General features: G+C 40.1%; 1 protein-coding gene across 1 annotated transcript in view; it reads right to left on the bottom strand.

The window, feature by feature from the left end:
• Window positions 1-7,513: 7,513 nt before the first annotated feature.
• Window positions 7,514-24,151, bottom strand: part of LOC148026918 (uncharacterized) — a 31,709-nt gene continuing 15,071 nt past the window's right edge. Inside the window, exons 7-8 of the mRNA XM_087691440.1 lie at window positions 8,818-9,318; window positions 7,514-8,717 (exon numbers count right to left, since the gene is read on the bottom strand). Of these exons, the coding sequence (XP_087547566.1) occupies window positions 8,502-8,717; window positions 8,818-9,318 (717 nt within the window). The 3' untranslated portion in view covers window positions 7,514-8,501. The remainder of the gene's footprint in view (window positions 8,718-8,817; window positions 9,319-24,151) is intronic.

Below are 24,151 nucleotides of genomic sequence, written 5' to 3' on the forward strand. Positions count from 1 at the left end.
ACATCAACTGAAGCATTCACAATTGTTAAAAAATAATAAGATAAAATCCACAAAAGTGAATACCTAGTAGCCTTCAGCTACAAAAATAATTAAATAGGCTGAAACTCTGTCTTAACCTTAATTTAATACGAGTACACTCTAAACTCATAAACGTTTATTAATTTGATATGTATTTTGCGGAATCACCCATTGTGAAATCACCCACGTGCACATTAAATTAATCTGACGCTCGAAAAGGATAGGCGTCCTCATCAACTTCTCGCACAAGGAATCCACCTTGTGTACGAGCCCCAGCAAATACATATAGTTTTACAGAATCCACCGTGGGATATGCCTCTAGTTTTACGGAATCCTCTGAAAAACCTCGCAGAATCCACCATGGAATATACCTCCTAACATTAGTTCCCCCTAGCATTTGACCTTCCTCTTACCATAAGTATAATAGAACTCTTGGACCCTATGTTTTTCTTTCTATTCACCTCCTCAATGAGAAGTTTGCTCTCAATGTTAGCACTCAAAACCTCATCTATGGGTGTGAAGCTACTAATGGCAATTTTAAAAGTATCCAAACTCTCAAGCAATGTGACTAACAAAAGCATGGCCCTCATTGAATCATGAAAGACAATCTTTTAATATGTCAATTAGCTAAAAATAGTGTTGAACCCATTGAGATGATTAGACATCAAATTTTCCTCTTCTATACAAAGGTTAGAGTTTGTTTAGCCAATAAACATTTGAGGCTACACTCTCTTTTTCATACAAGTCAGCAAGCTTTTTCGATGTACCATATGCACCTTACATATTTTTCACATTGACATAGATGGACTTTGAGAGTATTAATATAATAGTGGAGCATGCTAACTCATCCCATTTCTGCCATACATTTGGATCCATATCCTCTTGCTTAATCCCACTACATTTGAGCAACTTTGCCCACTTCTTTTGGACCAATACATTGTACAGTTGCTATTTTGAAAATGAAAAGTTGGTTCCATCAAGACTTTTAATATTGAACAATGCATTCTTGAACTCAATGAAAAATCCATAATGACAAAAGTGTGTCTGCACACCAAAAACAGTAAGTTATACCCAATTGCAAGCTCAAAATAGACCAATGGAGTGCTCCACAAAGCTAGGCAGCAACTATCCAAACCAACATAAAAGTGATGCAAATTTGATATTTTAGCACTCCCAAAGGCATATGAATTTTTTGCAAGCTTTCCCAAGTATTGTAAGGATCTTTTGAGTATAAAATAGCCATCGACAACCAAGTACATACAAACTGCCTTCATAGATTAATTTCAACTTGTAAAATTAATATAAATCAATGTGGGAAATCCTTCAAGTTGTCAAAATCCATTGAGATCTATGTGCAATCCGAGGCTAAGAGTAATCTAGGAGCCTCCAAGTGTGGAAGAAACCTATTAAAATTAAAACCTTACAAAAAGTTTAGATATGTAAGGGGGGTGCTTCTAAACCTTTTGGCAACCCACAGCGTACCATTTCTTTGTATGATGCTTATTTTTGCCGAAAATGGAGTCATTTTTCTCCATATCTACATCAAATAGGAAACCATTGCATTTTCGAGCCCAAATCATAGATCAAGCTATAAATCTCAAAAAATTCAAACTCTTCTCTATTTCTAACAAACACAAGCAAAGCATCTAGATAACACCCCAACTTGAGCCCCTTGCTTAAACCCTATGCTTGCAACAAGTAGGTCCCTTGCTTCCAAGAGATAAGGTAGCCCCTTGCTTAAGCAAGCCATGTGCTTGCATACATGAAAACCTTGTACCAAGTTCTCTTCCTGAGTATCCTTACTAAACTATTTTGCTTCAATCCCAACCACTAATGACTTCCCAAAATGGGCTATTGTTGGCCCAAATTGACCCTTGATGGGTCATGAACCTATTTGACTTAGATCTAGATCCTGGTTATGAGAATAATACCTCTATCAATGCACCAATAGCAAACATCAATGTCAAAGAAGAAGCTCAAATCCTCCATCTTCACTACAAAGTTTCAACCATCATGCTCCTCACTCCAAGCACGAGCTTCTAGGAACACAGAATGCCACTTTGATATGAGTTGAGAGAGAAGCAATGGTGTATACAAGATAGAAGCCATGGAGTGGTTAAGAGAGAAAAGAACACAACATAGTTATGTGGGTACAAAATGAATAGTACCCTTGTTCTTTGTTATTTTCACTGTATACACATACAAGAGGTACCCACCCCTAGTTATAGGCCATTGGCCTTTACCTCAACAGTTGATGGGACCTCCTACTTATCAAGTATTCGCTCAAGTGGCTAGCACCACTTGAGTGCAACGTAAGTCTATGGGAAGTGGTTTGAGGTGGAAAAGAAACCAAATACCATCAAGAGGGTGATCTATTGCTATGGGTAGTGTATGACAAGCATGTGCAATTGAGTGTAAGTATGCAAGGCTTGTAGGGTAGTAGTGGGGTGGTGGGGCCTTATGCTAGTGTTTACTCAAGTATAGGCTCACTACTCAAGGGCTTTCTCTTTGAGTGTGGCAAGGGCCAAATGTTTGAGTTATAACACTCTAGAGTATGCTAGTGTTCTAGTTGTAACACTCGAGAGTAAGCTAGTGGTTACTCGCACTACTCAAGTGCTTACTTTTTTAGAGTGGCAAGGGTGAAGTCTCACTGGAGGTGGCATCTAGTTGAATCAAGTGACTTGCTAATGGTCTTGAATTAAATGTGGTCAAGTTGGTGGGCTGAGTTATCACTTCAATGGTTGCACTTGAGTGGCATCTAGTTGAATCAAGTGACATGCTAATGGTGTCAAAATCAACTAATGTTTCAAAAATAATAGTGTAATCATAAGATAATTGGAATACATTAATGTTGTACCTTGAGGATGTTGGCTTCTTAATCATTCAAATGCAATTGGAAAACATAATGCCTTTCAAATTATATTCAACAATCTAGATTCGCTTGCTTTCTCTTTGAAGTTGCATTCTTCTTCAATCATGAGCCTAACAACAAGCATGGCTAATAAAGATAACAAAAATAAGAATTAAAAAAAACTTTTGCTATTGAATGCAAGAGACCATTCATGGACTATCTTAAACTAGCTACAAAAGAGGCTAAAAAGAAATAGTCTAGTACAGTTGTTGCAAATACCTCTCCTTCTTATTCACAATATAGAAAGGAAATTTAGTATAGACAACATAGTTATGATGCTTTGATGTATAAGACTTGCATAAGTACTATGAATATAGATGTGTGAAATTTTAAGAGCGGTGCCACTAAGCGCATTACTTTAAAATGCAATATGTTCAATTCTCTTGAGTCTACCACTAAGGGTAGCACTATCACATGTACCAATAACCCCTCTTATCATGTTAAGGAAGTTAGTAAAAAAAAAATTTAATGCTAATGGTAATATTTTCCCACTTTCAAGTACTCTATATGTGTAAGAGTAAGAATTTGATGTCAATTTCTACACTTTCCAAGGTTTTCTTGATCATCAAATATGTGGATAACATATGTATCATGCATGATATCTCATGTGGGGACAATTCTTTCATCTGGTTTGTTATGTTGTGTATTATACAAGCTCAAAGTTTATGAAAAATGTGTAAAAGATATGGTATGTGGAGCTCCAAATTTGCATGCTATTTGAAATGCAGAACTTTGGTGTGAAATTCTTGATTGTATGAATTTTGCTATTTTGATACACCTACAAAAATTCAATGTAGTGTCTTCATTGCCTACTCTTGAGGCACCTATAAACTATGTTTGTGAGGGTTTCATATTGTCTAAATTATAGTATGTTTCCTTTAAAGAACATGTTTCATCAAGAGCTATTCACAAACTTTACCTCATATACATACACACTGAGGTTTTGTGGTCCAAGACAAACACCATCTCTTGGCAATTACCTATACTTCATGAATTTTTATTGATAATTAATCTAGGTACGCATTAGTGTAAACTTTGAAAGCTAAGTCCAAAATGTTGTGTTTCAAATTCTTTTATATATGTATAATAATTTGTTAGGATCTAAATTGAATACTCTCCATTCCAATCGAGGAGGACTACATGTTTGAAGAGTTAAATGCATTTTTGGAAGAATATAGAATAAAATGCCAATGTACATAAAATGGTGGAGTTGATAAAACGAATAGAACATCAAAAATTTGCTTTGCAACATGGTTTCTAACATGGGATCATTATTTGTGTAGCTTATGTACTAACTAGAAGTGTACCAAATAAAGCATTAGTGCTTCACTCCATTTGAGACTTGGCATGGCAAGATGCCATTCATTGCTTATTTGCATGCTTTGGTTCCCTAGCTTATGCATTAGTACCTATGCAATCGCAAGAACTTGGATTATAAGTCTATGAAATGTATATTTGTTTGTTAAAGTTCTAAAAGCCAAGTTGTATTGCCAGAATCTCTATTTTTCCATCTAGCTCTTCCTCTAGAGCTCCCCCTACCTCTAAAGTTTCCATGACCTCCTAAAATCTACACTTTTTGCCTCTTTTCACTAGTGAGTAGTAACATGTAGCATCAACAAAACAATTTTGTCGGCCTATGTGGATTTCTACTGAGTCCACAAATCATCATATTTTTTATACAAATGTGAACGATGCACTTGTTGATAAGAGGGCAAAGATTGAGAAGTCCAAGACTATGCCAAAATGGTTGAAATAGACATTTCATGATACTAAATCAAATGCTTTTTTATCAAATCATACTCATTCTTGCGCTAATAGTGTAACATGCATCGAATTCTCATGCACTGGGTATTTCTAATAACTGTGATGAACATGTTTCCTTTGAAGAGGTATAAAATTAACAAAATTGGATGGTTGCTATGCAACATGAGTATGATGCTATTCTCGAGAATGGTACCTAATTCCTAACAAAAAGGCCATTGGTACTGAGTGGGTTTACAAGTTGAAGCGTATGCCAAATGGCAGTGTGAATCACTATAAGCTAGACTTTGATGAGACATTCGTTTTCACTAGTTGCATGACAATAATTTGTGACACTTGTACATTAGCAACTCATAATGGTTGGAATGTATATAAGTCAGCATTAAAACTATATTTTTCACATGTGATTTGCATAAGGAATTATATGTCTCCCTTGACTTATTGTTCAAAAATGACAAAAAAAGAAAAGTATGCAAATCAAATAAAGCATTATATGGAATAAAGCAAGCACCTCAATCTTGGTATGAGAAAAAAATTGCATACTCAATGGCATATGGTTTTCGAAATAGTTTGCTTGAAAGCACTTGTATGTCAAACATGAGAGTAAAATACTTCTAATCATTATGATTTATATCAATGGCATCCTACTCGCTAGACCTAGTGAGACACATATTTGATTATTTTAAGTTTGGTTTGAATTTAGCTTTTGACATGACAAACTTCAACATATTGCATCATTATCTAGGCATTTTGACATGACAAACTTCAACATATTGCATCATTATCTAGGCATTCGGTTTGGAGACAATGCTTTCTGCTAAACAAAGTATGGTGAGATATTATTGCCAAGATTTGGCGAGGATTGCAAGCCTATTGCTACTATTATGGAGATAGGTTTGGATGCTAGAGACTATGAAATCTTTTTATATCAATAGGTTGTTGGATGGTTGATTTATGTATGTGTGTATTGAAATCAATTTGTAATCTTATAGATGAGCAAATTTATGTACAGCCCAAGCACCAAGCATTAGCATACAATGAAGCATATATTTCACTATGAGAGAGATACCCATTACCTTGGGGTCATTTAATCCAAGGGGGCCTTGGGGTTATTTAATCCAAAGGGATGATTATTTCTAACAGATTCATATGCTTTTTGGGAATCTAACGAGGCTAATCTTGATGACACTACGTATCCATCAATGGTTTTTACTTTATGCTTGGCAAATCATATCATGGTTAAGCAAAAAGCTACCTATTATGGCAACTTCTAGTTGTGAAGTTGAGTACAATGCAATTTTCACAGCTATAGTCAAGTGTGTTTGGCTTAGACACCTTTTGGCTTATTTGGATGTTGGATAATCATTCACCACCACTATCTTCATGTATAGTCAGAGCATATTGAGATCTACAAGAAACCCGATGTTCTACGCTCACAGTAAGCACATTAGGGTGCATTATCATTATATAGGGGAGACTCTTTGCAAGAGAGATTGGCTTGGACTATGTGCCATCCATAAGACAACCTTACAAGAAGTTTAAAGCTTTTTATAAAGTGTTGGGCTTGCTCCCCTTTGTAAATTGATCATAGTCCACCGAGCTTTGACGCTTCCTTGTAGGTGAGTGTGAACTCTTGTTTTATTACCATATTTTTAGTGGTGTGTGTTAGCACACAACTGCCAAGTTTTTCTCCTAGTGCCCTCCCCCGCCCCCACACACCATGCTTTGTATATACGCTCGTTCACTCTACAAAAAACTCAATCTTGAAAATCTTCTACATTGATACTTCTCAAAATACTTTTGTATTATGTGCTCTAGAGCTACTTCTCCAAGATCTATGTGCACATTTATGCAACCCTAAATCCATTATGCATCAACCCACTTACAGCCATCATGCCACTTTTTTTCCTCACTAGGAGGCTTTTTGCCCCCAACTTCGCATATATGCTCACTCTCTCCAAGGCATATTCAATCATGTAAATCTTCTACATGAATTCTTCTCAAAACATTGTGTTGCGCTCTGCCGAGCTACTTTTCCAAGTAGTAAATGAGCATTCCTGCAACCTAAATCCAATATACTAGTATATTTTATGTAGAGTTTTGTGCTTGCAAATTCATGCTCGATTCTATCCAAAACCATATTGTAATTCAGTTTCAATGGCTCATAAAAACCTCCTTGGGTGGAGTTTACTGGTCCCATGTTTCGATAGCAAGACGCTTCTCTCCATAGTCTCATATAACATTCTACATACTTGGACAAATCTTCTTCAAACATTTCCACTACCATTTGGAATCTTTTATGAATTAGAAAGTTACGCTCTTTGTTGGGGCAAATATAAATTGGAGTCATGGCACATGCAACCTTTAAAATCAAGTGTGAGGGAAAAAGAATTTGTCATGCAAGGGTCACTCAACCTGCTAGACTTCAAGAAAGTTTAGTAGCCTACTCTAGTCACAATCATCCTAAAGCATAAATTGGTGCCATAAAGGAAAATGGTGAGATATGGCCAACGGAGAATTGAGACATAACTGCCCAAATTGAGCACAATATCTGTCCAATTAAGCACACTAATGTTGAATGCCAGTAAGCCTTAAAGTATCCAAGGAAACATAAGCATAAATCACGTGTACGGTTGGCTCCTACCCTCATCTTTCCTTGCCTAATCTACATAAATACAGTCATAGTGAACCCCTTCATTTAGAAGCATATAAACTTTCAAATTCATAATTTCCCATACAGTATATCACCATCCATCTACCTTTCCCATAAATCAGTGCCAAGGCCAAAGACATGCTTGAAACACACCTCCACTCTACATCACTAAGATCATAGCAAAAATGAGGCTATTTGCTGCATATATAAGAACCAGAGGTTATATCCAAAGCTACAAAGAGATTCTACTCTTGCAATCTGAAATTCCAAGCCTGTTAAAAAATTTCTTTTTGTTGGCCTCATATGTACAATAATCCAGCACGTGAATTCCACAGATAAAATCTGTGGATTCATCAGGTCTGAGTGATTGTGAGACCGTGCAAACACAATGAATAACCATCAGGTCAAAAATTGTCACACAGTTTGTTCAGATAAATACAGTACAGTCAAGCCTTCAGTCCAGTAACATGGACAGCTTGAGAAGACTAACTTGACTTTATCTGCTTCAAACCTGTTGTACAAGAGGTTCGTGTATTATTCACTGTGTACATGCTCACCAGGAGAATCAAGTCACCCTGGAATGTGCTGCAATCACATACCCACAGCTTTGAATATGCTCAACCATTCATCAATTCCACACGCAACTTGCTGATTAAACCCTTCATTCTACTTTGTCATCATGTAATGCTTCAAACCTGGCAGCTGGATCAAAACCAATCACATCTCCTGAGCCTATGAACCCAAAGGCCAGAGAGCTCACTGCCATTAACAACAATGGAATGTTGTGTATTGATTCAAGGCTGTCTGCAGCAGAGCTAACCGAATTACATTCAAAAGTTGATTCAGCACTGTCTGAAGCAGATCCAAGAACTTTCAAATTACACTCCAAGTTGATTCAGCACTGTGACCTGTCTCAAGCAGAGACATCATCCGGATTCCATCAAGGCCTGGTCAACTCCATTCATCACCTCCAGAGCAATAAATTTGAGGCATCTCCAGCATGAGAACCCACTGCTGGTAGCTACATGTCTGTAAGCATTGATCTGGAAAACATTTCTCCTGCATTTGAACTCACTGCTGGCACCTAAGTATCTGTAAGCATTTCTCCCCAAGTATCTTCCATCTGTACAGAAACCACCTTAGAGGCAGATCTGTGCTTCACTTCAGCATAACACTGTGTCTGTTGTTGAGAAGTGAAGAGACTGTGGTAAAGATGGGATTCTCTGAGAAGATTTGCTCTGACCTCCTGCCAAGGCTGTGGCCTCTGTTCCAAGAAGACCCAACCCCAAAAAGCTTTTGTCCCATTTGCAAAATAGAGGCATTCATCTTGCGCAAAGGCATTTCATAGCTTGCACGGTAGTATCGAGTTCCCCCCTGTTAGCATAAAAACCTTATTATTAATGGACTTTAAATATTTAAGCACCATGCGCAATCTGATAATTAAGAAACTCATTAAAAGTAGAATTTGCAACACCTCTTGACGGTCGGTTTCTGTATCCCCAGCATCCACAAACTGTTCATCATTATGGCCTGCATCTTCTCTGTCTTCCATCTCTTCTGCCAAGGTTTCCTTGGGGCCCTCTTCAGGTGCAATCCCAGCTGATTCTGCCTTACTTGAAGCTTCTTTGTTTGTTTCTGACATAATTTCCTGAAAAGAAGAATCTTTTACACCCTCTTCTACAGTTTCATCAGCAGGTGTATCAGCTTGGACTTCAGGATCAGATGCTTTTGTGTCCTCTGCTTCCATGTCTATTGCATTGTCAACCCTCACATCAACTTTTTCCTCATCTTCAACAGTCTCAGGTGATGCTTTAGTCTGTTTTATAGGGCTGGTTGTTGATGTGTCCTCGACTTGTTTAGCACTATATATTTCTCCAAACTCTGTTTTATTTCGCTTGTTCATGACAGAATCACCTAATTTGAACTTAATTCCTGTTCCTTTAGCAGCTTTTTTCATGTCATACTTTGAGGGTCCCTGAACATTCAACCAACAAAAACAATTTTAAACCATGTCTGAACACCATCACTTACGTTTTCCCTCTCCACATTCTGTGTCTTGCATGAAGTTCATAATCTGGGGCATAACAGATGAACATAAGTCTGAAACTCATAAGTGCAAGGTGGAAAGATGGTACTTCATGCGCATTTAAATCAATGGTGACCAGTAGATCGCTATTATGAAGTAGCTTTTCGATAGATTAGTTTGGAAGTACAATGTCCAGACAGACGACAGACACAAATACATCTTGGTAGGTAGATAGACATGGAAGAGTTATTTTACGAAATCTGCAGCACCAAATGGGTGCAGGGCCTAATGTGGGAAAATTGAACACAAGATTGTGGCATGTAATATGACTGTAAGCCAAAACATTGAACAGGCCAAGGAGTCAGTACCTCACCAATGATAGCATGCCTACTATAATAGATTTCGAAGGTGCAAAGCCATGTCAAATTGCATTGGTCATACAGTTGCTGACATGAGAAAACTTCCCACCAACCAAACAAGGAGCCAACCCATCTATATTTCACTTAGATGCTACATGCTAAGTGTCAAGCACACAAACTTGATGTTCACTATCCTTGTAATCCATCTTGAGAAGAGGCCTTTTAGCATGTAATCAATAGGAGATCACAATAACTCAAGCAGATCCAGCCTCCTAGGAGAAAAGGGAGGAACTGAGTGAGATTTATAGCCTGCAATCAAGCTACCTCCTCTCATAGGAAACTTCCTGGTCAACTCAACTATTAGGGCAACTCTCCTCATACCATGCCTCATAGACCATGTTTCTAGCCTGGTCTTAGTGTGCTTATTACAATCCATGGATGCTTACAGTCATTAAAGGAAAACCTTGGGGTGAAAATTCAACTCATTTTCATGATGCAAAATCACTTAAATCTGAACAAGGATAAGCTCTTTTGGGTTCTTAAGATCTTTGAGCGCTCAATATGATGTGGAACATCCTAGAGAAGGTCTAAACAAAGGGGGTCATGCCTAAGAAACAAACCCTCAATTCACCAGTAGAGTAATGGACCTAACTTTGTGGACTACTGATAGCATCAAAATAAAATAGGCAGATCATTGTGACCAAGTGCAAGTCAGTGCACATCACAGCAGTGCTGTTACAGCACACTCCTAGGTCTACTCCTCATTTTTCTCCTAATCTCACCATAGTTATCCATTGTTGACTCAACCATGTCTCCCAGGCCTAGTGCTGCTCCCATTCCCAGTTTGCTTGCCTGCTCATTGCTCATGTAAGCTAGAAGAAAGGCCTAAACATGTGTATATGTTTCAATTGTTAACAAAGCATTTTCATGTCATGTCCCAGACCTGGGATTTTGCATTTTGGAACAGCTCAACTTGCAAACTTGTGTTTTGACTCAATAAATAGTTGCACATCACTTCTGCACTTTCTGCATCAGCACGGACCAGACTCAGCCTGCATTGACCTAGTTCACAAGGTATTATTTTAGTCAACCAAGCATTGACCATGTGTGTACATTTCAGTTGTTGACAAAGCACTTTCATTTCATGTCACAACCAGCAAGTTTGCATTTTCGCAGTCAACTTGCGAATTTGTGCTTTGATTCAATGTATTATTGCAGATCAGTTCTGCACCAGCATGGACCAATTTCGACCTACATTGACATAATTCACCAGGCATTAAGTTTGAATGATGCAGCAGCAGGACTTTGGAGATGGCCCTACTTAGCTGACAAAACATCGGTTTCACTCCCTAGAAAGCTAGTAGCCAGAGTTATCTCAGAAATCTGTATTGTGGGGAGAAGCTATTCTGTGTACTAAATGCACCTCTGGTGATGCATTCAAGGAAACTTGCCTTTGCACCAGACTGATGCAAGTACAGCAAAGAGAGTAAAAAGTAAAGCATTGAGATGAGAAAAGTGAAAGGGAACCCCCTCATAGGCAGGCAACCTTGAAAACAACCAAATTTCCAACAAAGAACAAAGCTGATTTATTTCCACTATATCCAGTGGCTACATAGAGCCACTCTGCTCCCTGGACTTTGGCAAAGCACCTCTATGATTTTTCTCAGTCTCACAACTCAAGTAGAACTTTTGTTCACTCAAAGTTACTAGAACTTATGGATAGCCACTCTCAAACAAAAGATATCAGATAATGATCAAATGAAGTATGTGGTTTATGAAATGGCACTCATTTCTTATTTACTTGGCTCATCACATTCCGAGACCTTTGGTTCTCCCAAGTATCATCAAAGAAGGAAGAGTTGGTTGCTGATCCTTGTATGCATTTGAAAACGCTCAACCATCCTCTAACACCAATGTCATATTGGGAAGAGTAGATGAACCATCTCAAACTCTACTTGTGGTGCTATTCGTAGAACTTTGTGCAATACACATTGATGCATTTGGTAATCACCATGTGCTCCCATACATGCTCGTGCAATGCATGCCAAAAATCAGCAAACTTTCATGCTGGTCATCCTTTCCACCTCTACTCCTTTTCCATTGAAGGCATTGTTCCATGCTGGCCCATCCTCTTCCAACCTTTCAAAAAGTACAGTCAAAAAACCAAAGAGATGCAATTATTATCGAAAGATAAGACACAATATCATTGAATGTCGTGAGCATATTGTATCAAAGAGTAAAAAGGAGCCAAATCTTGCTCTCACACATTAGACTGCAAACTATACTCAATTTAAGGATTATACTTTTTTCATCCAATGCCAATATAATCCTTCTATTCATGTGATGCGGCTTCTACTTGGTATTTCAACAATGGTACGTCTAAGCACATCACCTCTTGCCGAGCACTATTTTTTTCTCTCTCTCTCTCATGTACCGAAGGGAGGTACAATCATGTGTGCTAACAATGCCGCTTATGCAACTAAAGTCATTGATCATGTGCAAGTTGTCTCTATTTTGGGCACTCCTTTGACATTGCACAAGGTTCTCTATGTGCTCTACATCAAGAAGAATCTTATTTCCATTTTAGCAGTTGCAACTTCAAGGTTTCACATCATTTTTGACGGCCCCCGATGAGTGGTATATGTTGATCAACTTTTTTCTTCCATTGACTTGATAGGCACCCTCACTAAAGGTCTCTATCATCTTGATACATATGATCAGCTGCTTGCTGAAAACCCTACTGACATTGCCTTATCAACAAAGGAATCTTTCGAATATATACGTTTGTGGCATCAAAGGTTTGACCACATTAACTATGGAGCATTGATGAAGCTCCAATTAGAGGACATGATCAAAGATCTTCCAAAAACTCATTTGCCATCGAATCACATTTGTGAAGGTTGTTTACTTGGTAAAATGCATCAATTTTCTTTCCTAAGTATTTTCATATTCATTCTCCATCCATTTTGCATCTTCTTCACAGTGGTGTTCATGGTCCTATGCAAGCCAAATCTCTTGGTGGATTCCTATATTTTGTCACCTTTATTGATGACAAATCCCAATTCACTTGGGGTGGAGAACCAAAGTGGCTTTTGTATTCAGACCCTTTGCACCGACAAGGGGGGTGAATACTTTTCCAAGAAGTTTTCAAAGGTATTCATCATCAATGCACCGTGTCTTACTCTCGAGATATTCATCATCAATGCAACGTCCCTTACTCTCCATAAGAAAATGATGCAGCAGAACAAAAAAAAGGATCACTCGTGGAGATGGCAAGATGTATGCTTAAGAGTAAGAATTTGCCTCATTCTTTTTTGTTCAATGCGATTTTTTGGGCTGCTTATGTATTGAACAAGTGTCCCACAAGAGCTTTAAGCACTATCACTCCTTATTGTCAGAGTGAAGCAGTGCAGAAGCGTACGACCAAGACAAAGAGTGAACAGACAGAGAGGGAGAGAGAGAGAGAGAGAGAGAGAGAGAGAATGGAATGCGAAAAATCTACAGTGAAGAATGATGTATAAGGATGCGGATATATACACTGGTGCAAAGAGTATGTCTACGTATGTCTCCACCTCAAAGATCTCACCCTCTGTGAACCTTGAGGGCAGCCTCCACGATCAGCAGCCTGGAAACCTGAGAGCAAAACTGAGGAAGTGTGTGGAGACTGGGGCCAATAAATAGCCAGCAAAAAACACAAGAAATAATGCAAGTCGGCTGCATTTAAGGCTGCATTAAATGCAACCAGTTGTACAACTGCTATCAAAATTCTACTAATCAACCTGCTACAAACTGTCTGACAACCTGTCCTGCTATGCCACATCACATCTGCGCTCCTTGCCGCCTACTATATACAAACTGTCTACCACATGGCCTGCCTGGTACACCTGCAGAAAACTGCTCAAATCTGAAACTGTCTGTCCAAGGAATGACAATCTCTAACACCCCCTCTCAGATCTTGGACACGACAAAAGGCTAAGGGATCTAGAGTACTATCGAAGTAAAGCTTGTGAAAGCACCTTTGTAAACAAGTCTGCAAGATTGTCATCTATCTTGTAGTAGACTAGGGCAATAGTCTCATCCAGAATCTTCTCCCGAATGAAATGGTATTGGATCTCAATGTGCTTCGTCCGAGCATGAAACACAAGGTTCCCGGCCAAGGCAATGCAACTCTCATTGTCGCACTGAAGAACAATAGAACCTGTCTGTGGACAGTCAAGCTCCTCCAAGAGCCTACAAGCCACACTGTCTCACATGTAGTAGAAGATGCCACCTAATACCCTGACTCAGCCGAAGATAAGGCAACCATGGGTCACTTCTTGTTGCTCCATGAAACAGCACCAACATCCAAGGTAAAGCAATAACCTATATGGACCTTCAATGATCCACATCACTAGTCCAATCTGAATCACTCCATCCGGTAAGTACCAAGTTTGTATCACCTGTACCTACTAGATAATAGATCCCAAGATTAGGGGTCCCCCAAACGAACCGCAAAATCCGCTAAGCAGCTTGCCAATGCACCATCTTGGGTTCACTCATAAACCCGGCCGGCACACCTACAGTATAACATAAGTCAACACAAGTATTTAAAAGTGAGATCAAGGAGCCAACCAACTGTCTATAACAGGTAGCATCTACCAGAGGAGAATCAAAATGAGTTGTAGCCTTTCAATTTGGGTCCATAGGAGTCGTAAGAGACTTGCATCCCTCCATCTCACACATAGTCAAGAGCTCCTACACATACCGCTGCTAGGAAATAAAGATCCCCCTTGGAGTCTAATAGATCTCATGACCTAGAAAGAAATGAAGAAGTCCCAGATCCATCATCTCAAACTTCTCATGAAGTGCTCCCTTCGTCTACTCGACCATCTTGGCATATATCACAATCAAGTCATCCACATAAAGAACAAACACACGACCTCCACCTAAGGCATGAACTAAAGTTGGGGGTTGGCTTGGAACGCCGATACCCCGATTTCTCTTGGAGGAACAAGTCAATCTTCTCATTCCAAGCACAAGGAGTCTGCTCAAGGCCATAGAGAGCCTTCACTATCAGAAGAACCGAAGCCTAGAGATTGCTCAACATGGATCTCCTCCTTCAACTGCCCATTCAAGAAGACACTTCACATCCAACTAATAGACCAACCATCGCCTATGGCTAGCCAAGGCAAGAACTGCACAAATAGTAGCCATCTGAACTATAGGGGCAAGAGTATCATGGAAATAAATGCCCAAGCATTGTGCAAAAGCTTTAATAACAAGGCGGACCTTGTGCTTATCCAACGTGCCATCACTGCAATACTTGGACTTGAAGATCCATTTAACTCCAATGATCTTCTAATAAGAAGGCAATGGCTGAAAACTAAGCTCTTCATCTGAAAAAGAGTCCTCAAGAGACACAGGCTCCAGAGAAAAAGTCGTTGGCACCCAACTATCACCGGGATCTCCGAGAATAGGGTGTTCCTCACCCCCCTCTAAGGCTGGAACTTCCATGAACCGAACATCTCAGCTCGTATAGACATCCTGCTTAACAAGATCATACAATCGAAAACCTTGAGACTACGAGCTATAGCCCACAAACACCTATCTTTTGGAAGTCGCTTCAAATTTTGTCATGATGTGTTTCCGGGATATGAACATAGGCGTCACACCCAAAACCTTGAAATAAGAAACATCAAGCTTAGACCCAAAATATGCCTCATAAGGAATCATACCAACAACAACGCAAATAGGGGATTGATTACGAATGTGAACTGCAATAGCCACAACCTCATCCCATAGACACTGAGATGTTTGTCGATGCTCCATCATGGTACGGGCCATCTCGATCACACTACGATTCTTCTGCTCCAATTCAAACACATGATGGATTCCATGATCTGCACAAAAACAAGCAAGCTCATTAGAAGTAAATTCTTTGCCCTTATCTGACCATAAGGTCTTCAGTTTCTGGCCCGATCGGTTCTTCTCAAAGAGCAACCAATCTGTAAAGTTGAAGAAAGTCTATGACTTCAGCTTCAAGAAATAAGCCCAAGTCATATTGATGTAATCATCCACAATTAGCATGAAATACAAGCTCCCTTAAAGGGACTCCGTCCTCATCGGTCCACAAAGATCGGTAGAAACAAGCTCCAAGGATATTGAAGACAACCTCAAAGCCTTCTTGGAAATAGCATCACGAGTTTGCTTCCCATGGATGCAAGATACACAAGGCTACTAGCTCACCACAATATCCAACAAACCTCGAATAATCTGTCCCTTAGACGCCTTCCATAGGTAATCATAGTTAAGGTGGCCAAACTGAGCATGCCAAATCTTGGATTAAGTTGAGAGGTAAGGAGAAGAGAAGTCAAGGCAAAAGAAAACCGCAACTTATAGACTCTTTTCTCCTCAGAACCTGAAGCAAGAACCTATTGCAATCCATGATCAAGAATCTGAAAAAAATCCACATCAAACTCGACGAAGAGACGAAGGGTATAAATCTTGTGCATCGAAAGTAGATGGTAGCCCAAGGCCGGCACATAAAGCACTTTGGATATGTGGGTATCACCTCACCCATCTGAAATAAGATATAGGTCACCCCATCCCTGAATAGGAATAGAAAAACTATCACCAATGAGAATCTGCCCATGCAAAGGCTGCAAATGAGCAACACATGCTAAAGGAGTCATATGCCGTGAGGCACACCAAAGAGTCTTAAACCGCCCTGAAGCAATCAAAGCAAAATAAAAACCACTGAAACGGGGCAGTAACTATGAAAGAAGAGTTATCGCCATGTCTTCAAAAGTGATCACATTCCCTGCGTTTTGTACCTACATCTGAAGCTACCTCACCTTGTTAATATGCTCCCGCATAGAAGATGACTCGTTGACACTCAAGGTCCTCATCTGCACTTCCAAAGAAACTCGTTTCATGACGGTCATGCAATTATACAACCAATCAAGCTCCAGCCATATCTTCCGGACCACCGTCAAATGCTCTATATAAGAGATCACAATTGTAGTACATGAGAGAAATAAAGAGGAGCAGATGCAAGCATTTAGTTTGTTCCACTATGTGTCAACCTTTGCCAACTCCATCTCACTTAAAGAGAGTATGGACTCGTCTCGCGAACAAAGACAATAAATAGCCTCCGTAACAAGCTCTGTCAAAACATAAGACTCCAAAATGGCAAGCATCTTAACCCACCAGATGCAGTAGTTCTCACCATCAAGCTTTTGATATGGCAGAAGAGTTGGTAACATAGGCACCTTCCGGGGTCCATAATCACCCGAAACTCTAACTATGTGAATGCAGCATGCTAGGGCCCCCTCTGATTGTGTGAATGCAGCATGCTAGGGCTCTTTGCCGCTCCTCTTGCTCCACCCACGAGAGGCAATGAAAAGATAAAATCAACACTTGAAGGCCCAAAATGCAGCCTTCTTCCTTCTCTAACAGCAAAAATCAGCAACAACTTCAGCAAATTTGCTCCTTTCTTGCACGCCCACGCTCAAGTTAGCTTTGTTCTAATACGCAGCCCTCCTAATGCCCTTGAACGTTGGAAACGCAACCTTGTGTCGCACTGAAATCTCCTCTTCGTGTAGGTCCAATCCTTCAATGCTCTAATGCCATGTCAAAGTGAAGCAGTGTAGAAGCGTATGACCAAGACAAAGAGTGAACAGAGAGAGAGAGAGAGAGAGTGGAACACTGAAAATCTGCATTGAGGAATGTTGTACAAGGATGCATATATGTACATAGGTGCAGAGAGCATGTCTACGTATGTCTCCACCTCGAAGATCTCACACTCGGTGAAACCCGAGGGCGATCTCCAAGATCAGTAGCCTAGAAACCTAAGATCAAAACTGAGGAAGTGTGTGGAGACTGGGGCCAATAAATAGCGAGCAAAAAACACGAAATAATGCAGGTCAGCTGCATTAAATGCAGCCTCCTGTACAACTGCTATCCGGCTTGTACTGACCAACCTATTGCAAATTGTTCAACCTGTCTTGCTATGCCACGTGGCACTTGCGCACCTTGCCACCTGCTGTACGAACTATCTGCCACGTGGCTTCCCTGGTACACCTGCAGAAAATTGCTCGGATCTCAAACTACCTATCCAGGTAATGCCAATCTCTTAAACTTATGACACATGGACTAGCTCCAAGCCTTCTCTCTCCCATAAGAGGATTTTTGGATCATTGGTGTATACTCATGTGCCTTATCAAAAAAAACATAAGCTGAATGGTATGGCTGTTCCTTGCATATTTATTGGATATAGTGCTAGCACAAGCAAAATTATTGTCAAGCAAGATGTTATCTTCGCTGAAAATACTTCACATCCCTTGTTGGACTGTCAAAACAACCTATTATTGATGCTTCAAACATCTTTGAAGCCTCCTACCACTTTTCTATAATGGTTTTGTGTCTGATCCCTTCTCAGCCTTCATTTCCACCACCTACAGATACATTAGAGCAGCCTATTCAGCCTGATTTACAGCTACAACAACATCATGATACCTTGACTGATGAGCAGTCCCCCTATTCATGATCACTTGGAGCACACATGGGCTGAAATTCAGCAACCTAGAGCTGCTACACACTCTTCGAGACAACAAGCTGTCTCTTGCTTTAGTTGCTGGTGCATGAGCCTCTGCTCACAAGAAACAAGGTAATCTTCTTACATATACATTGCTAGGCTAAAATCTAGTGAACACAACTATGTATCTGTTGAAAGATAAGCATAGGAACTCTCCTTACACAAGAGAGGATAAGGGTAGCTAGGTGTAAAAGGGCTGGAGGACAAGGGAAACCCTAACCCTAACTCCTCTAGTGGCTATATAAACAGCCTAAAGTACACACTCAATGTAGAGGAGAGTGTACTAGTTGTACTTTGAGCAACTAACTAAACAAGATCTTGTCTTGTACTTGAGCTCTCTCTCTCTCCCTCTTGTGCACACTCTCTTAAGCCTTCAACTCTAATTTGCAACATGGTATCAGAGCCGTCTCTGATCCCTTTAGCTTCCTATACCCTCAGCTTCACTAAGTGCACATGATTTTCCATCATCTTCCTTTTTTACCTCTTACCTCCATAGCCAAACCAAACCCACCTCTGATGGAGGACTTGAGGAGAACAAAGGAGGAGGTTTCAGCTCAAGGCCCCTTCTGAGGAACTCTTCCCTAGCTCAAGGCACACCAGCCCATCACCATAAACCCCCACATTAGCCACGCAAAAGGACGACATTGCATCAAACTCAAAATCGGTGCAATTTTGGGCAATGTGACGCTTCCAGGCTTGGCGTGGTCAGCGAGCGGCACAATCTCCTTGGCCACCATAGGGCTTTTAAAGCTCCACCAATGAGCTATCTCCCTCTAAGAGGGTTTGCTAAAATTATTTCTGTATTGACTGAAATCAACCAAACCCTAACTGTCAATTTCCTGGCAGCCATAGCTAGGAAGCTTCAAGCTTCTTCAACTTTCAAATTTTTCAATGTTTGGTCATTAACAGTGATTTTAATCACTAAGTCACCTCTTCCTGAGTCAGTTACTAATCCGGGAACCTTATCTCAAAGGTTATTGTACTTAGAAGGTCATCATCAAGCTCATCAAGACCGACATCTACCATCTCTAGCAACATGAGCTACAAATGAGTGCTTGTAAGCACTAAGGCACATTGTTCAATTAGTATTGCTGCTGGTACTTATAAAATCTGAATGTTTTTCATCAAAAAATTAAAACAATTGAATACTTTACTTCATATTGTAAGGCTATGTGTACAATTATAAACACATAGACCATCATACCCTAAACTTGTATTGCATATCTTGTGTGACTTTTTTCAAGTACACTGATCAATGAAATCATAGGAATGAGTGTCATTGTACTCTCCTCAGAATCATCAACAAGCATTGAAATCATAGACCATCCTTGTCCAACACAAGGTTCATCCACTAAGTCATACCACAAGGAGGAGCCCAAAGTCCAGTCTAGGTTCATATCATTGAAGCCTAAAAAGACCATTAAACCTCAAAAGAAGACTGCACATAAGAAAGGACCACCCAAGTCATTTTAAAATATTACATATGTATGATTTTCAGCCTTTTTCCTCATTACGACTTTGATATCAATTGTTTGATTTGCTTCCGCATTCAGTGGCAAGGTTGTAAGGGACTAGACACTGCCCTTATTCTAACAAGTGGTAAGACCTTCCCAATGGCCACAACATATGCTGATGTCCGTCCTCAAATTCGGAAATTTAATGGAAAAGATTTCCATCCTAAGCAAGTTTTGATCAAATACAAAATGATGGAAAGAGGATATTGGCCCTTTATAAAAGAAACCAACGTAATTGACCCATCTAATCCCCTTGATGTAGAAGATGATGAATGGGCTCAAGCCATCATCATGCTTCATATAGATGAATCAATTCATCAAATTGACCAACTCTCAACTGCAAAAGAAAAATGGGATGATCTCGAAAGGCTCTACAGTGCTATAGGGAAAAACTCCAAGATATTTCTCAAGATTGAGTTTTTTAGCTTAGAATACAAACAGGGAGAATATCTAAGCAAGTTCATTTCACATATGAAGGGGCTTATGACACAGCTTGCCTCCGTTCAAACACCTATCCATGATGAAGATGCCATTGCCATCCTGCTAAAGTCTGTGAAGAAGGTTTTTTCAACCCTTGTGACTACCCTAACTAATATCCCGAACCCAACTTTAGCAACTACCATCCAATCATGCCTCGATGAAGAGAAGAGAAACCATACTAAACGGTCTTCAGCATTTACTTCCCGTGAACAAGTATTAGTTCATACAACTTCTACTAAGTGCTCCTTCTGTCACAAAAAGGGGCATATTATGAGCAACTGTTGTAAGAAATATCCTGAAAAAATAAAGTGCAATAAATGTAAAAAGACCGGGTATATCACCAGTAAGTGTCCCAGTGTTCCAGAAGTACCTAAGGAATTGGAGGTCAACTTTGCCTCCCAATCCACATGTGACCGACTCTTTTGAGTCTTGTAACACTCTCTACCTATAACCTTTTCTTGTAGCCTGATTTATAAAGGCATCTCATTGAGAATTAAGGGGAGGCATCCTATTATGTTTTTTATCCAATGCCACTTGGCATTGAGGGGAGGCGTTGAAAGATAAGCATAGAAACTCTCCTTACACAAGAGAGAATAAGGGTAGCTAGGTGTAAAAGGGCTAGAGGACAGGGAAAACCCTAACCCTAACTCCTCCAGTGGCTATAAAAATAGCCTAAAGTACACACTCAATGTAGAGGGGAGTGTACTAGTTGTACTTTGAGCAACTAACTAAACAAGATCTTGTCTTGTACTTGAGTTCTCTCTCTCTCTCTCTCTCCCTCTTGTGCACACTCTCTTAAGCCTTCAACTCTGATTTGCAACAGTATCACTAGAGTAGGCTTAAAACTAATCACCTAAGGCAAAGAACTGTCAAGTAACAACAAGAGAGGTGTGTGCTAATGTAGGTGGCCTACTGGACAACAAAAAAGCAAGTTCTACAAGTAGCCACCTGGGGAGAAATGGCAGCAGCCTGTCACTTGGTACCAGATGCTAAAAACGTTGGCTAATTGGGTGCTATGATGATGCAACAGATGGAGACCTCCAAACAACAAGGGAATGGCTGGAAATAGGCTGCCCATGGCTGGATGGTGATAAGCTGCAGTTGATGATGGCTAGACAGCAAATGGCAAGTGGCTAATGGCTGAAATTTGCACAATAGAGTGAGAAACCTGCCCAAAAGGATGGGGCTGAATGGTGGGAAGCCTATCTATTTCTAGACATGAAAGGATACTCCCAAATTAGGGTTTTGCATGTAGCACACAAAAACTCTCTAAAACCACTCCCCATTTTATGAAACCCTCTAGAACCACTCCCCATTCAATGAAACTTTTGATAATTTCATGTTTTGGGGCTGTTTTAAACAACTAATCAATGGGTAATGAATTTTTAGCTCAACACCCCTCTCATGCCCAAAACTAGAACCAAAAAGGGCCAAAAAGAAAAGGTCAAGCCCCCAAGGCATCCCACCCCAAAGCAACTAAGGCATCAAACAAAGGGTGCACGTCGGCTACCTGATGGCCTACCAAGACTACAAATGCAATGGTTATCTTACCAAGGGAGTCCAAGTAGTCACCCCACAGAGAACAAGGCATCAGACAAAGGGTGCTCCTCGGCTACCTAGTGACCTACCAAGTCCTACAAAGGCAAATGGAACCACATTAAACTTTTTTTGGGGGGGTCGTGAGGGAAGAAGATATGGTTTGTGGCCTTTCAAGTAATTGTGCCCTATGGGGAGAATGAAAAGGGCTGATGACTATCTAAATGCTACAAACACAAATAACTAGAGGGCTGGCAACAACAAACGCAAGAACAAAAGGAGTCTCTGACAATAGGCAATGGCTGGAAGTAGTCGAATGCAGACTGAAAACTGTCGCTGATCAGCAAACGCCAATCAAGAGGCCAGCAAACCGTTGACAGCTAAGGAGAGCTGACCACCACCACAAATTGATGTACCCACCAAGGAGGCGTGTAGACAGCAATGGAGAACTTGGTGCCAATAGAAGGAAGACCTGAAAACGAGATTGTTGCTAAGTGGACAGGCTGTCTCCTATATATAGATGAGTGGATCCTCCCAAATTAGGGTTTGGCTTATGGGACACAAAACCTCTCTAGGAATGTTCAGTGATAATTAAGTTATGGGATGTAATAAAGAGTTAATCAATATATAATGCATTTTTGGCTCAACAAACACCACTAGGGCTAGAAGACTAATCCATGGTGCCGCGATCATCACCGCACAACCACAATCTAACTCGGAACCTGAGGATGATGAAGAATTAGTGGAGTCCTTTCCCTTCTCCTTTTGCTTCCACAAAGCCACCAGCTTCTTACAATCCTTGCAGAGATCCCCCTACTTTCCATAAAAGTAGCATTGACCCTCCTTCTTCTTCTTTGTGACACCCCTCTCTGAAGAAACCATTTCTCAATCATGGATGCCACCAAAATGAGATGGCAACCTCCTTGTAACCTGAGTATAAATCCATACTACAATATCATAGAAGTCATATGCTCAAAACTTATTGGAGTGATGACATCACCATACCAAGGAGGCACTTCAAAGAGGAATATCCCTACCAAATGAGCTTTGAGTAGAGCTGACTACATGTTGCATAACTAGTCTTGACTCTAGATCACTCAAAGGATGAACGTCTAGATAGTACCAATAGACTTGAATTCGATGGTCTAAGGTTGACCATAGAGGGTGACAACCTGCATGAAGAGGGATCGGCAAGGCTAGCAAAAGGCATGGATCAAACCCATCTAGGCTTCTCAATTGCACAATTTGTTAGTTCAATATAACATTGCATGAAGGTATTTCAGTACATGTCGGTTTATTTTTCTTCATGACAAATCGGACACTGGAAGGACCTTTTCATACCAGGCTTTCATAGCTGCACTCAAAGTCCAATAGTCTGGCCCTTTAATCTTACCATCAATATTAGTGCATGGAGGATCCATTGAATGGTGATATGAAAAAAGACGGTCAATAAGCCCACAATCAAAGGTTCAACAGTTCAAGAGAACAGAAGCACCAGAAAGCAGTTGCTAAATATTGACTAGAAAGAAAGAACACATTAACTCAAAGAATGAGATAATCAGCCATAGAATGTAATAACAAACCATAGGTACAATGAATACAAACCACATAAGTATTGCATGACCACCAAAGTGCTCCCAATCTCCCTCTCTACAACAAGATGCAAACATGCAGCAAATGATATGATAGATGGAGCAAGAGAAGTGGGACTATATATAGGCAAAAGATAACCAAAGATAGCAGCAGGTCAGCCAATTTGGAGGCACCTGGAATAGCAGGTTGGCCAATCTAAAGCCATCTTCCCATGGAGAGAAATGTGCCACCCAGCTAGCTACAATGCCCACCTAGCTGCGTTCTTATGTGCCCACTGAAATGCCCGTAAATACAATGCATAAATCCATGAAATGTACAAAGCTAACAAGCAAAGCATGGTAATCATAAAAGAATGCTTAGGCCTGAACCTTTGGGACAATTGCTGCTTGCTTCTAGTATCGATAGCATTGTCAAAATAGAGTGGCCCATGAGATCCATTTGATATATAGAGATGCTTTTCACAATAAATCTCCAAACTTTTGGTTTCAACCAATCGAGGTGGCTCTTTAACAATTCTACTTCTAAGCTTACAAATGAGTTAAAGAGTACATGCTCAAAAAAACTCAAGCATAAACTCTTCAAAACTAGTCAAGAATGTCGTGTGGACACTCTAATCATGCATAGTGGATAGGCAAGCTAGGGGTTTGGTCCACTTTAGTGTAACAACAATTTTTACAATATGCTTTTTTCCAATATTCTTCCTTTAGAAGGAAGAGAGGGTTAGC

The sequence above is a fragment of the Lygodium microphyllum genome, chromosome 13 (assembly GCF_053477565.2).
Source record: "Lygodium microphyllum isolate KBCC chromosome 13, Lygodium_microphyllum_v1.1.10, whole genome shotgun sequence".
Lineage (NCBI taxonomy): Eukaryota > Viridiplantae > Streptophyta > Polypodiopsida > Schizaeales > Lygodiaceae > Lygodium > Lygodium microphyllum.